The sequence below is a fragment of the Notolepis coatsorum genome (assembly GCF_963971535.1).
Source record: "Notolepis coatsorum genome assembly, chromosome: 16".
In the NCBI taxonomy this organism is placed as follows: domain Eukaryota; kingdom Metazoa; phylum Chordata; class Actinopteri; order Aulopiformes; family Paralepididae; genus Notolepis; species Notolepis coatsorum.
In genome coordinates, this window is record NC_140180.1 from 84806077 (window position 1) to 84818534 (window position 12458).

Sequence of the window (12458 nt, forward strand, 5' to 3'; positions counted from 1 at the left end):
TGAATCTAATCTAAAGACATGTCTCCACTCACTCACATCAATGTGACAGAGTGTTAATTCATGTCGCAGCCACAGTCCGTTTCCCCTGCGACCTGTGTTGTCATGTCCATCTGCTCTGCTGTCTGTCAGCACACATGACTTCATGGTTCAAACAGGATTTTATGGTGTGATGATAACCACATAAAACAGCAGACCAATTATTTGTTATGCTAGGATATATTCGATTAGATTAGCTTAAAATGTATTGTCATCATACAGCCTGTTACAGCACAAGTACAGTACAACACAAATAAGTTTGGCATCCAACCAGAGTGCAAATGCAACAGAAACGTGCAATAGTAATATACAATGTACAGGTATATAAAATATATAAATGAGTACTACTGAGTGTAGTGCTAATCAGATGCGTGTACAGAGTTGTACTATTATGTACAGTGATAAAGGTATAAAGACACTATGGTAGTAAGTCATACTGGACAGCAGCATAACTAGTAAGAGTAGGTAAGAGATAAGATATAGATATAGTATGCAAAAAGTATTATATGCAGGTATATACAGACAGATATGGATACATATCTATATGGTAAATACAAATATATGTAGTATAGTGTATATTATACAGTATACACAGGATTTCTGTACATGGCTATCACATATAAGGGTATAAGGGTAGACTAGTTTTTTAGGTAGGTAGTTATGATTACAGTGTAAGGCAGTTGTAGACAGTGAAAGCAGTAGGCAGGTATAAATTGAGTATAGGCAACAGATGTCCCACATTAGTGTGTTGTTTTCTTCTGAGTGTTTTGCAGGACATGGCTCAGATGAATCTGCACTTCTTCCATAGCAAGACTCCACAGACTGATGTTGTTGTCGCGTCTCACCGTTTTAATCCGGTTGCTCTTTCTTGTGTCTTTAATCAGTCCTTCATTCCGACAGCCATCAGACTCTATAACGCATCACTGTGCCTCACTGCATCACTGAGCACAGGGTGACAGTACTATCAAATCTTCCTGGACTTTTACTTTACTTTTAAATTGACACTGTACAATTTTACACTTCTTACTGTACACTTACTCTATATTTCTGTATATTTTAGATTTTAGAATGTATATACATAACATAGAAAATGTATATCCCGGACCGTATTTTATTCGTATTCTTATTTTTATTTTTATTCGTGACTTTTGTTTTGGACTACCTAAATGTTTACTGTTTACTGTGAGCGATCTGTAGTGCTGAATTTCCCTGGGGATAAATAAAGTATTTCTATTCTATTCTATTCTATTCTATTCTATTCTAATCAGCTCTGCCTCCCAAAGACCCGGTGTCGATAGAGAGGTCCAACCTCCTCAGTATGATGAAGTTGAGCATCAAGGTTCTGATCCAGTCCTCCCTGAGTCTAGGCAGAACTCTGGACTCTGACTACCCTCCGCTGCAGCAGTTCTTCGTGGTTCTGGAACATTGTCTTAAACACGGGCTGAAAGGTAAGAACTAGGGCGGCTGTTCTCTCAATCTGCCGTCAGGATCTTAATTGACACAAATACAAATTGACACTTATTTTAAGTCAATTAGATGTTTTTATGCTTTTTTATAAATGGCTGCATTTATATAGCTCTTTTCATCCAAAGCGCTTTACAATTTGTTCCTCACATTTTACCCATTCTGACCAAGATAATTATTCATCCACCACACTGGCGGTATGTTGCCAGAAGCCTGTCCTCCAGTTGCACTGTCTTTTCGTCCATGTATCAGTTTTTATTACAAAATAGTCATTAGATAAAAGCTCCATGATTGTAACACCCACATGCTTGCTTCTATATGATAAACCGTAGGAGTTGCAGTGGTATTTGTACGTTTCTACAGTCCAGCCGGGCTCGCATCAGTTTCCCTTTCTCAATTCTCCAGGACCAGAAGAGGGTTAAAGTGAAAGCAAAGTGAAAGCCTGTTCTTCAGAAATAACTCCCTTTATTTCTCGACCTCCGTTTCCCTCTAATACAGCAGATCTAATACAAACCATTTAATACATCAAGCTTGATTGACGTGATACACGACAAACCATTAACAATTTGTCGATTTTTTATTTGTGAACATCCCTAGATGTTACTGTCCGCTCCCTGTTACCTTGACCTCAGTGTCACCGTTCTCACGTCTCACCATGTCGTTTCAGCAAAGAAATCCTTCATCAGTCAGAATAGGTCCATCTGGGGTCCTCTGGAGCTGGTGGAGAGGTTCTGTCCAGAGTCTGCCGATATCACCACCAGCGCGCGAGACCTGCCTGGCATAAAGTAAGTACACACAAACCATTCCCTGTGAAGGTGCCCTAATGGCCCAACGAGCCATGTAATCACAATATCATGGGTTTCAATGCAGCCCTTGACCTCTGTTACTTTGTTACTTTGTTGGGTCTAGTTGATTGTGTTCTTGTCTCTCAGGACTGGTCTGGGTCTAGTTGATTATGTTCTTCTCTCTCAGGACTGGTTTTGGTTTAGTTGATTGTGTCTAGTTGATTGTGTCTATGAGGGCCGACGTTCCACTCTACTGGTTAAAGTTGCTTATTCGTGAGTAGTACGTTCATTGATAAAGAAAAATAATGTCCACAGCCGCTCCAGTGTAAAACAAAGATATCCAAATGGTTTATTTCTCTTCCACAGCGAAGTCTTTCTTTACAGAAGGGGTCCTAAAGCTATGTTCCTAAATATTCATGTTACTACTACAAGGTAAGAAAACTGTACTGTACTGGTGCCAGAGGTCACTAGTACATGGCACACCGTAGGAGAACAGTCTTTACCACCGCCTCATGCAGCTTATTGGAGAAGACAGACCTTAGTGATAGGTCTATCTAAAATGGTCGTCTTTGTCTTGACATGGACCCGGCGCACGAGCCCGTGCTGGTCAGGAACCGCCTCGATGATCCTGGCCAGGATCCAGGAGTTGCGGGGTGCAGAGTCGTCGATGATCAGGACGACGTCTCCCCCGGCGAAGTTGCGTGACACACGTGTCCACTTCTATCTCTCTTGGAGCTGAGGTAGATATTCCTGTGTCCATCGTTTCCAGAATATGTCTGCCATATACTGGACCTGTTTCCATCTCCTGCGGGAGTAGAGCTCTTCTTTCACGAAGAGGCCTGGAGGCAGGGAAGGCTTTGACTGGAGGAGCAAGAGGTGGTTGGGGGTAAGCGCTTCCAGGTCGTCCGGATCACTAGAAGCTTTGGTTATCGGTCGACTGTTAATGATGGCTTCTGCCTCACACAAGACGGTGTGTAGGCCTTCTTCATCCAGAGTCTGGAGCTTTAAGGTGGTGCTGAGAATCTTCCTGACCGACCTGATCATCCGCTCCCAGACTCCGCCATGGTGAGAACCGGTAGGGGGGTTGGAAATCCATTGGATTCCCCTCTGTCGTAGTGTTCTCGATCTTGGAGCTATTCCATTGTTCCATAGCTCTTCTTAGCTCGCGCTCCGCTCCAACGAAGTTAGTCCTGTTGTCTGAACGGAGGATTTTCACCTGACCTCTTCTCGCGAGGAATCGACGGAGAGCGTCAATAAATGAGTCGGTGTCCAACGACGATGCCACCTCAATGTGGACAGCACGGATAGCCAGACAGGTGAAGATGCAACCCCACCTCTTCACAACGCTTCTGCCGCGTTTGACGTCGAACGGACCGAAGTAGTCTACCCCAGTGTTGGTGAAAGGGGGGTCATCTGGAAGAACCCTGACCTGGGGTAAATCTGCCATCTGTTGTTGTCCAGCAGCACCGTGTGTGCGTCGACAGGTTACACACTTGGAGAGGACTCTTCGTATGGCAGCGTGAGCTCCAGGGATCCAAAACTTGAGTCGCAGCTTGGACAATACGTGGTTACGACCGCTGTGATCCACATTCTGGTGGATGTCTCGGAGTATAAGCTCCGTTACATGGAGATCCTTAGGTAGGATGGCTGGGTGTTTAGCCTCTTCAGGCATCGCCGATTTGTCAAGTCTTCCACCTACTCTGAGGATTCCATCTTGCAGTACTGGCTTGAGCTTAGCAATAGGACTGCTCATCTTGACGTAGTCACCTTTCCGAAGCGCAGCGATTTCTTCTGAGTATTTCTGTCGCTGACTGTAACGAATGATCTCGAGCTCTGCTTCCTTTATATTCTCCACAGTGAGGTTGGTCTTCTCCAGGCTTGCCTTGAAGATCTCCATCTGTGTCTGTACCTCAGACTGTGTGAGCGAAGCATTCATCTTCTTCCTCAGTGACACAGCATCAGCAGAGTGCTTCTAAGCTTCAGCATCCAACGACTGCCTTCTTGAGACGGTTCCAATTGGAGTAATATTCCAGGAACTGCTGAACTGTGTCAAACTTCTCTTCAGCTGCAGTAGCGCTGACCACAGCGTTCTTTACCTCTGGGTCCTCCGTGGTTAGGTCCCCATGGTGGTCTGGGTTCTGAGGCCATTAATCTTTGGGCTTGGTGAGGAATTCCGGCCCCTGTATCCCAAGTCTCGATGCGTGGTCAGCAGGATTTGTAGCAGTATTTACATACCGCCCCTGTCCTATTTCTGACAGCTTCAAGATGGTCTCCACTCGATTCGCTACGAAGGTGTGAAACGTACTGGTTCTGTTTGCGATGTATTTGAGAACAGTGGTGCTGTCGGACCAGAAAACGGATTTGTTTAGTTGGAGCTCCAGCTCGGATCTCAAGGTCCTGTCCATGCGCGCTGCCATGGTAGCGGCTGCTAGCTCCATGCGCGGGATAGTGAGGGGCTTGAGCGGGGCCACTCTCGCTTTTGCCATGACGAAGGCAACGTGAAGCTTGTTGTCATCACTCTTCTGTAGCAGATAGCTCACCGTTCCGTAACCTTCTTGGCTAGCATCTGCGAAGTGATGCAGCTGGTTGAATGTTGCCTCGCCGAAGCCCTTGGGCTTGAAACTCTGAGGCACTCCGAAATCCTCCAACAGACGAAGGTCCTCCATCCAGCTGGACCATTGTAGAGCGAGGTGCTCGGGGATGTCGTCATCCCATCCTAGTTTGAATCTGCAGAGCTCTTGGAGGATCCTCTTCGCTGTCAAGACCAATGGAGCTAGGATGCCCAGCGGATCGTAGATTGAACCAACCAGAGGATGCCTCTTCTTGTGGGTGACCTTTCTTGTAGGACAATCTTGAAGTTGTCGCTCTCAGTACACCACCGGACTCCCAAAGCTCGCTCGACCGGGAGCCCTTAATTCGTGGCACAGGGACACAGCCTCCTCTTCTGAACGAACTGATTTGAGGCAGTCATCAACGTAGAAGTTGTGCAGCACTGTGTCGACCCCTGCAGGGCTGTACTCTCCTCTGTTGTCTTGTGCACACTTTTGTAGAGCGAAGCTGGCACAACTAGGAGATGAGGTGGCACAGAATATATGTACTCTCATTCTGTACTCTATTAGGTCTTGGCTAATGTTACCGGAAGGCCACCAGAGAAACTGGAGAAGGTCAGCATCCTCGACCGGTACCCTGACTTGGTGGAACATGGCCTCCACATCTGCCATGATAGCTACCTCCTCTTGCCTGAATCTAGTGACGACTCCCAGGAGAGTACTCGTTAGAACCGGCCCCTGTAGCAGCTGGCTGTTCAAGTTGGTGCCTTGGAATGATGCCCCACAGTCGAACACCACACAGATCTTCTTCTTCTGGGCATGGTACACGCCATGGTGTGGCAAGTACCACACTTTTCCATCGCTGCAGCTGAGCTCCTCACTGGGAACCTTGACTGCGTAGCCCTTTGCGATCCAGTCGTCGATGAACACTGAGTAATCCGTGTGGAACTGGGGATTCTTCATGAATCTCTTCTTTAAGTTGAGAGTTCGCTGTTCAGCTACTCTTCTGTTGTTCGGCATCTTGAAGACGGCGTTCCTCACTGGTAGGCCGATGCTGTAGTGTCCCTCTGTAAGTTTCACGGACTGCGAGACCAGTTCCAGAAACTGGATGTCGTCCCTCGACTTCTCAAGCCGGTCGTCTTGACACTCTGGGAAGTCGTTCTTGAACTGTTGACTCCAAAGTTCATCTAGCGTGGCCACGGATGTGCGGTTGGACGTGACTTGTATGAGTCCACTGGTAGTTTCATGGCCATCTTCTCCTCTGAGGGGGCCATTGACGAACCAGCCCAATCGTGTTTTCACCGCGTACAGCCCTTCTTTCACGCTGGATACCACCTGCCATGGTTCCATCTCCGCCTGGATCTTCGGTATTTGCACTTCACTGAGATAGGGCCACTTATCGACTTCCTCTTGCAGTGGGATGTTCTGTTTACGAGCAGGTATTGACTTCTGAGAGAAGGTGTTGGGTAGCTCTAGGAAGTTGTCACTATCCAAGCTACAGACCTCTAAACCAGACACCATCTGGCTGCTCACGACCTGCTCACCTCCCATGGTCCTTACAAGGATAATTGTCTTCCTGCCGGTGACGTTAAGCACTGCCATTAACTTCTCTGTGCAGAAAGTGACCTCGCTGCCTGGGTCGAGGAACGCGTATGTAGCCACCATCTTGTTGCCTTTCTTGGCTTTGATGTGGACTGGAACGATAGCCAAGATGCTTTCGACCTTGCCGGCCCCAGTAGCTCTGCAGGTCCTCGTTTCTGCATTGATGCATCCACTGACCATAGAACTGGCTTCGCCTTTTTCTTCCCCGCCCCTGTGCTTGCACCCCCCCCCCCCATTACCCACCCTCCTGTCCACTCTAGCTAGAGGCAATAAAAGCCTTGTCCAGTGTGACCTTCTCCTCTCCTCTCCCTTACAGGAGGACAAGGAGGAACAGCAGAAGTGACGTGTGAACGTTTTCTTCTCCTCTCCGATTCTCCCCGCCCCACACCTTTTCCCTCCTCCGCCATTTCCCTCTCCTCTCTTTCCATCTACCAGGAGGAGAAGAAGGGCCGTTTGCAGTGGAAGGTTTGTGTGACCACGTGGCCCTGGCCTCCCGAGCCGCTCCGCTCCACCACCATAACCGGCATCTGCACCAGCTGGATGGGGCTCTTCCCGTCTTTCAGGGCCTGGCTCAGGTTCAACACCTGCCCCCTCATAACCGACATCTGTCTCTCAAACATGGTTTTGTCAAAGCCTTTATCCGTCTTGAACATCTCGTAGAGGTCCTCACAGAGGTCTTGGACAAAGTTCATGTCGGAGAGGCGAGACAGCACCAGGTCCCGGGTCTCCTGGGAGAAGGACACCTTGGCCTGGGGCAGCCACGCCCAGTGGAACGGGTAGGCTCTCCATTCATCAGGGTGCTTGAAGGGGAAGGCCAGGCCGTTGTCTATGGCAGCTATCTTGATACAGGAGTCAGGGCTGATATCAGGCCACTCGGTGTCCTTCCTCCCTCCAGGCTTCTCATACTTGATCAACCAGTTGTCGTTGCCTCGGTCTGTGTTTCTGATGACGTAATCCAACACCACAAGCCTCTCAAACTGTGACTGCAACTGCTTATTGATGTTCTCTGCTAGAGGTTCCGCCTCAAAGCGTCTGAGCCAGTAGTCTGCTTCATGGTAGCCCTCCACAAACAGCTGAAACGAGCCCACCTTTGGAGGAAGGCCCACCCTGTGGAAGTGCTGGCCCACCTTGGGGGCAATCTCCATGGCATGCTTCTTCCCCCTGGACTTGGCTCTGTCGATGGCGCTGTAGTGGAACGTGTCGCTCGCCAGGTACACCACCTTAGTTTTGGGCGCCACTCCCAGGCCCAGCTTGGTGTCAACCAGCGAGGCAGCAGCCTCAGAGAGGTAGCCCTGGTTAGGCAGCAGGCAGCCTCGGCCAAAACTACATGGACAACACAGCTTTTGAAAGTATTTGGTCCACTTGGGGTTCAGGTGACCGTAAGGCTCCTCTGAATTTGGTTTGAAAACGCCAATGACTTTCCCTTTGGGGTCTTTGACGAAGTAGCTCCCACTGGAGCCCTGGGAAATCAGCTCGGGGAAGACCTCGGCCTCCATGGCTTGTTCCGCCTTCAGGATGATGTCAGCAAACTCTGGGTCATCAGGGAAATGGTTAAAGTCCACACTGTTGATACCGTCGTCGTCCTCATCCATTAATTGATTAATCTGATTCATGGGACCAGTTAGCTGACCTAGCTTAGCTTTCCTCGTATTGATGGCATGGCGGACCTTTTCCTCATCGGCCTTTTGTGTCATCTCAACCTTCTTAGGCTCCGACATTTTGTTGTTATCCTTCTTTCAGCGCTCCAGTAGTTTGTGTTGATTCCTTTTTCCTCTTGGAACAGAGTTTTCTTACTAATATGAGGGCTGACGTTCCACTCTACTGGTTAAAGTTGCTTACTCGTGAGTAGTACAGTACGTTCGTTGATAAAGAAAAATAATGTCCACAGCCGCTCCAGTGTAAAACAAAGATATCCAAATGGTTTATTTCTCTTCCACAGCGAAGTCTTTCTTTACAGAAGGGGTCCTAAAGCTATTTTCCTAAATATTCACGTTACTACTACAAGGTAAGAAAACTGTATTTTCCCAGTCTCCAAAATCACAGCCGACTCGACACATGAAAATTCCTCCACACTGGAAAGCCAAAAATCTATGTTGTTTAGTCTATCGGTTCAGTACTGCTCAGCACTGTTTCAAGACTCACACTGACCTGGCAGGGAGAATTGCTGAATATTATAGATACACAAACGTTCTAGCAGGGTCAGTCATGACATCATACAATGACATCACCAATGTTCTAGAACGTTCGGCTATGACATCATCACCAATGGTCTATTATGACATCCTACTGTGACATCACAAATGTTCTAGAATGTTCTATTATGACAAATAAGACGGTTCAATGACTTTATCTAAATCCAATCAACATTCCTAATGCCGTTTCAATGTAAGGATATAAAAATAAACATATAAACATTCGTATAATACCATAACCTAAATATATTGCTTTGGCCCCTCTACAGTGTCTGTAGAAGCAGAAACCAACTTGGTGGATTTGTATTGTTTAAATTAGAATTTATATTGTTTAGAGGTTGTATTATTTGAGTTTGAACACTAGGGGGCACACCACCTCCATTATAAAATACCTTACTAATCAGTGTAATGTGTGCACCTGCTAAAGGAGATACGTTCTCCTACCTGTTTCACTGTTTGGAACTGATGATTTGAGCAACTGACAACTGTTCTGTTTTAACAATTTATTCACTACTATTCTTTTTGGACAATAAAACCCTGCAAACTACACCAGCCGCAGCTTGGACATTCTACTATATTTACACCACAGACTTTGTTACTGAGTAGAGAACTAATTATGTGTGGTGCATCGTGACACCTGTCAACACATTCGGGGAGAGACAAGCGGCCACTACAGTGTCCTTCTCTCCTCTTCTCCATGTCTCATCTCCTAGTTGATTGTGTTCTTGTCTCTCAGGACTGGTCGGGGTCTAGTCGATTATGTTCTTCTCTCTCAGGACTGGTTTTGGTCTAGTTGATTGTGTCTTTCTCTCCTCTTCTCCATGTCTCATCTCCTAGTTGACTGTGTTCTTGTCTCTCAGGACTGGTCTGGGCCTAGTTGATTGTGTTCTTGTCTCTCAGGACTGGTCTGGGCCTAGTTGATTGTGTTCTTGTCTCTCAGGACTGGTCTGGGCCTAGTTGATTGTGTTCTTCTCTCTCTCAGGACTGGTCTGGGCCTAGTTGATTGTGTTCTTGTCTCTCAGGACTGGTCTGGGCCTAGTTGATTGTGTTCTTGTCTCTCAGGACTGGTCTGGGCCTAGTTGATTGTGTTCTTCTCTCTCTCAGGACTGGTCTGGGCCTAGTTGATTGTGTTCTTGTCTCTCAGGACTGGTCTGGGCCTAGTTGACTGTGTTCTTGTCTCTCAGGACTGGTCTGGGCCTAGTTGATTGTGTTCTTGTCTCTCTCAGGACTGGTCTGGGCCTAGTTGATTGTGTTCTTCTCTCTCTCTCAGGACTGGTCTGGGCCTAGTTGATTGTGTTCTTGTCTCTCAGGACTGGTCTGGGCCTAGTTGATTGTGTTCTTCTCTCTCTCTCAGGACTGGTCTGGGCCTAGTTGATTGTGTTCTTGTCTCTCAGGACTGGTCTGGGCCTAGTTGATTGTGTTCTTCTCTCTCTCTCAGGACTGGTCTGGGCCTAGTTGATTGTGTTCTTCTCTCTCTCTCAGGACTGGTCTGGGCCTAGTTGATTGTGTTCTTGTCTCTCAGGACTGGTCTGGGCCTAGTTGATTGTGTTCTTCTCTCTCTCAGGACTAGTCTGGGCCTAGTTGACTGTGTTCTTGTCTCTCAGGACTGGTCTGGGCCTAGTTGATTGTGTTCTTGTCTCTCTCTCAGGACTGGTCTGGGCCTAGTTGATTGTGTTCTTGTCTCTCAGGACTGGTCTGGGCCTAGTTGACTGTGTTCTTGTCTCTCAGGACTGGTCTGGGCCTAGTTGATTGTGTTCTTCTCTCTCTCAGGACTGGTCTGGGCCTAGTTGATTGTGTTCTTGTCTCTCTCTCTCAGGACTGGTCTGGGCCTAGTTGATTGTGTTCTTGTCTCTCTCTCAGGACTGGTCTGGGCCTAGTTGATTGTGTTCTTCTCTCTCTCTCAGGACTGGTCTGGGCCTAGTTGATTGTGTTCTTGTCTCTCTCAGGACTGGTCTGGGCCTAGTTGATTGTGTTCTTGTCTCTCAGGACTGGTCTGGGCCTAGTTGATTGTGTTCTTGTCTCTCTCTCTCAGGACTGGTCTGGGCCTAGTTGATTGTGTTCTTGTCTCTCAGGACTGGTCTGGGCCTAGTTGATTGTGTTCTCTCTCTCTCAGGACTGGTCTGGGCCTAGTTGATTGTGTTCTTGTCTCTCAGGACTGGTCTGGGCCTAGTTGATTGTGTTCTCTCTCTCTCAGGACTGGTCTGGGCCTAGTTGATTGTGTTCTTGTCTCTCAGGACTGGTCTGGGCCTAGTTGATTGTGTTCTCTCTCTCTCAGGACTGGTCTGGGCCTAGTTGATTGTGTTCTTCTCTCTCTCTCAGGACTGGTCTGGGCCTAGTTGATTGTGTTCTTCTCTCTCTCTCAGGACTGGTCTGGGCCTAGTTGATTGTGTTCTTCTCTCTCTCTCAGGACTGGTCTGGGCCTAGTTGATTGTGTTCTTGTCTCTCTCAGGACTGGTCTGGGCCTAGTTGATTGTGTTCTTGTCTCTCAGGACTGGTCTGGGCCTAGTTGATTGTGTTCTTGTCTCTCTCAGGACTGGTCTGGGCCTAGTTGATTGTGTTCTTGTCTCTCAGGACTGGTCTGGGCCTAGTTGATTGTGTTCTTGTCTCTCAGGACTGGTCTGGGCCTAGTTGATTGTGTTCTTGTCTCTCAGGACTGGTCTGGGCCTAGTTTATTGTGTTCTTCTCTCTCTCAGGACTGGTCTGGGCAGGGCTCGGGCCTGGCTGCATTTGGCTTTGATGCAGAAGAAAGTAGCAGACTACATGAAAGCCCTTCTGGACCGCAAGGACCTCCTGGGGTGAGTCGTTAATTTTAAAGAAGTGGCTTTTAGACCAATCAGCTGCTACCACATCCAACAGCACAAGGTACCTGTAAGCAAACATCATTAAAATCTCCTATGTCTCATTTCCTTCATGTCTCTTCCATCTCCTCCATTTCTCCATCTCCTCCATTTCTCCATCTCCTCCATTTCTCCATCTCCTCCATGTCTCCATCTCCTCCATGTATCTCTCTCCTCCATGTCTCTCCTCCATTTCTCCATCTCCTCCATGTATCTCTCTCCTCCATGTCTCTCCTCCATCTCTCTCCTCCATGTCTCCATGTCCTCCATGTCTCCATGTCCTCCATGTCTCTATCTCCTCCATGTCTCCTCCATGCTTCCTCTCTCGTAGTGAGTTCTATGACCCCGGAGCGCTGATGATGCAGGAGGAGGGGACAGTGATAGTTGGGATGCTGGTGGGCCTGAATGTCATCGACGCAAACCTCTGCATTAAAGGAGAGGACCTGGACTCTCAGGTGAATGACGAGTTTGACTAGACATGACGACTAGACATGACGACTAGACACAACGACTATATATGTGTATGTTTTTTGTTTAATGCCCTGTTTTATGTTGAAACTTGTCGTGTGCCGTGTTGGTCAGGACTCCCTGGAAGAAGAGATCTTGTATCTCAAGTCCTGGATAAATAAAGGATAAATAAAAAATCAAATATGATGACTAGACTAGACATGATGACTAGTCATTGAGCAAGACACTTAACCCCTAACTGCTCCCGATGAGCAGGTTGGCACCTTGCATGCTTGCATTCATCGTCTGTGTGTGAATGTGTGAGTGAATGGGTGAATGTGAGGCATAGGTTGTAAAGCGCTTTGGATAAAAGCTGGCGACTAGACATGACGACTATACATGATTACTATACTGTACATAACGACTATACATGATTACTATACTGTACATGATGACTATACATGATTACTATACTGTACATGATGACTATACATGATTACTATACTGTACATGACGACTATACATGATTACTATACTGTACATGAT

At 47.4% G+C, this 12458-nt stretch overlaps 2 protein-coding genes across 2 annotated transcripts in view; one reads left to right on the forward strand and one right to left on the reverse strand.

The window, feature by feature from the left end:
- The window catches only part of rufy1 (RUN and FYVE domain containing 1), a gene marked incomplete at its 5' end in the record, with an annotated part of 40897 nt that overhangs the window by 2308 nt on the left and 26131 nt on the right, over positions 1 to 12458 (forward strand). The window contains 4 exons of the mRNA XM_084332108.1: positions 1305 to 1484; positions 2168 to 2285; positions 11322 to 11423; positions 11797 to 11920. Of these exons, the coding sequence (XP_084188234.1) occupies positions 1305 to 1484; positions 2168 to 2285; positions 11322 to 11423; positions 11797 to 11920 (524 nt within the window). The remainder of the gene's footprint in view (positions 1 to 1304; positions 1485 to 2167; positions 2286 to 11321; positions 11424 to 11796; positions 11921 to 12458) is intronic.
- On the reverse strand, positions 6865 to 8154 carry LOC311242384 (phosphatidylinositol 4-kinase type 2-beta-like; the record flags this gene model as incomplete). Its single annotated transcript, XM_084331341.1, has 1 exon — positions 6865 to 8154. One exon carries the CDS (start codon positions 8152 to 8154, stop codon positions 6865 to 6867), a length of 1290 nt encoding a protein of 429 aa, XP_084187467.1.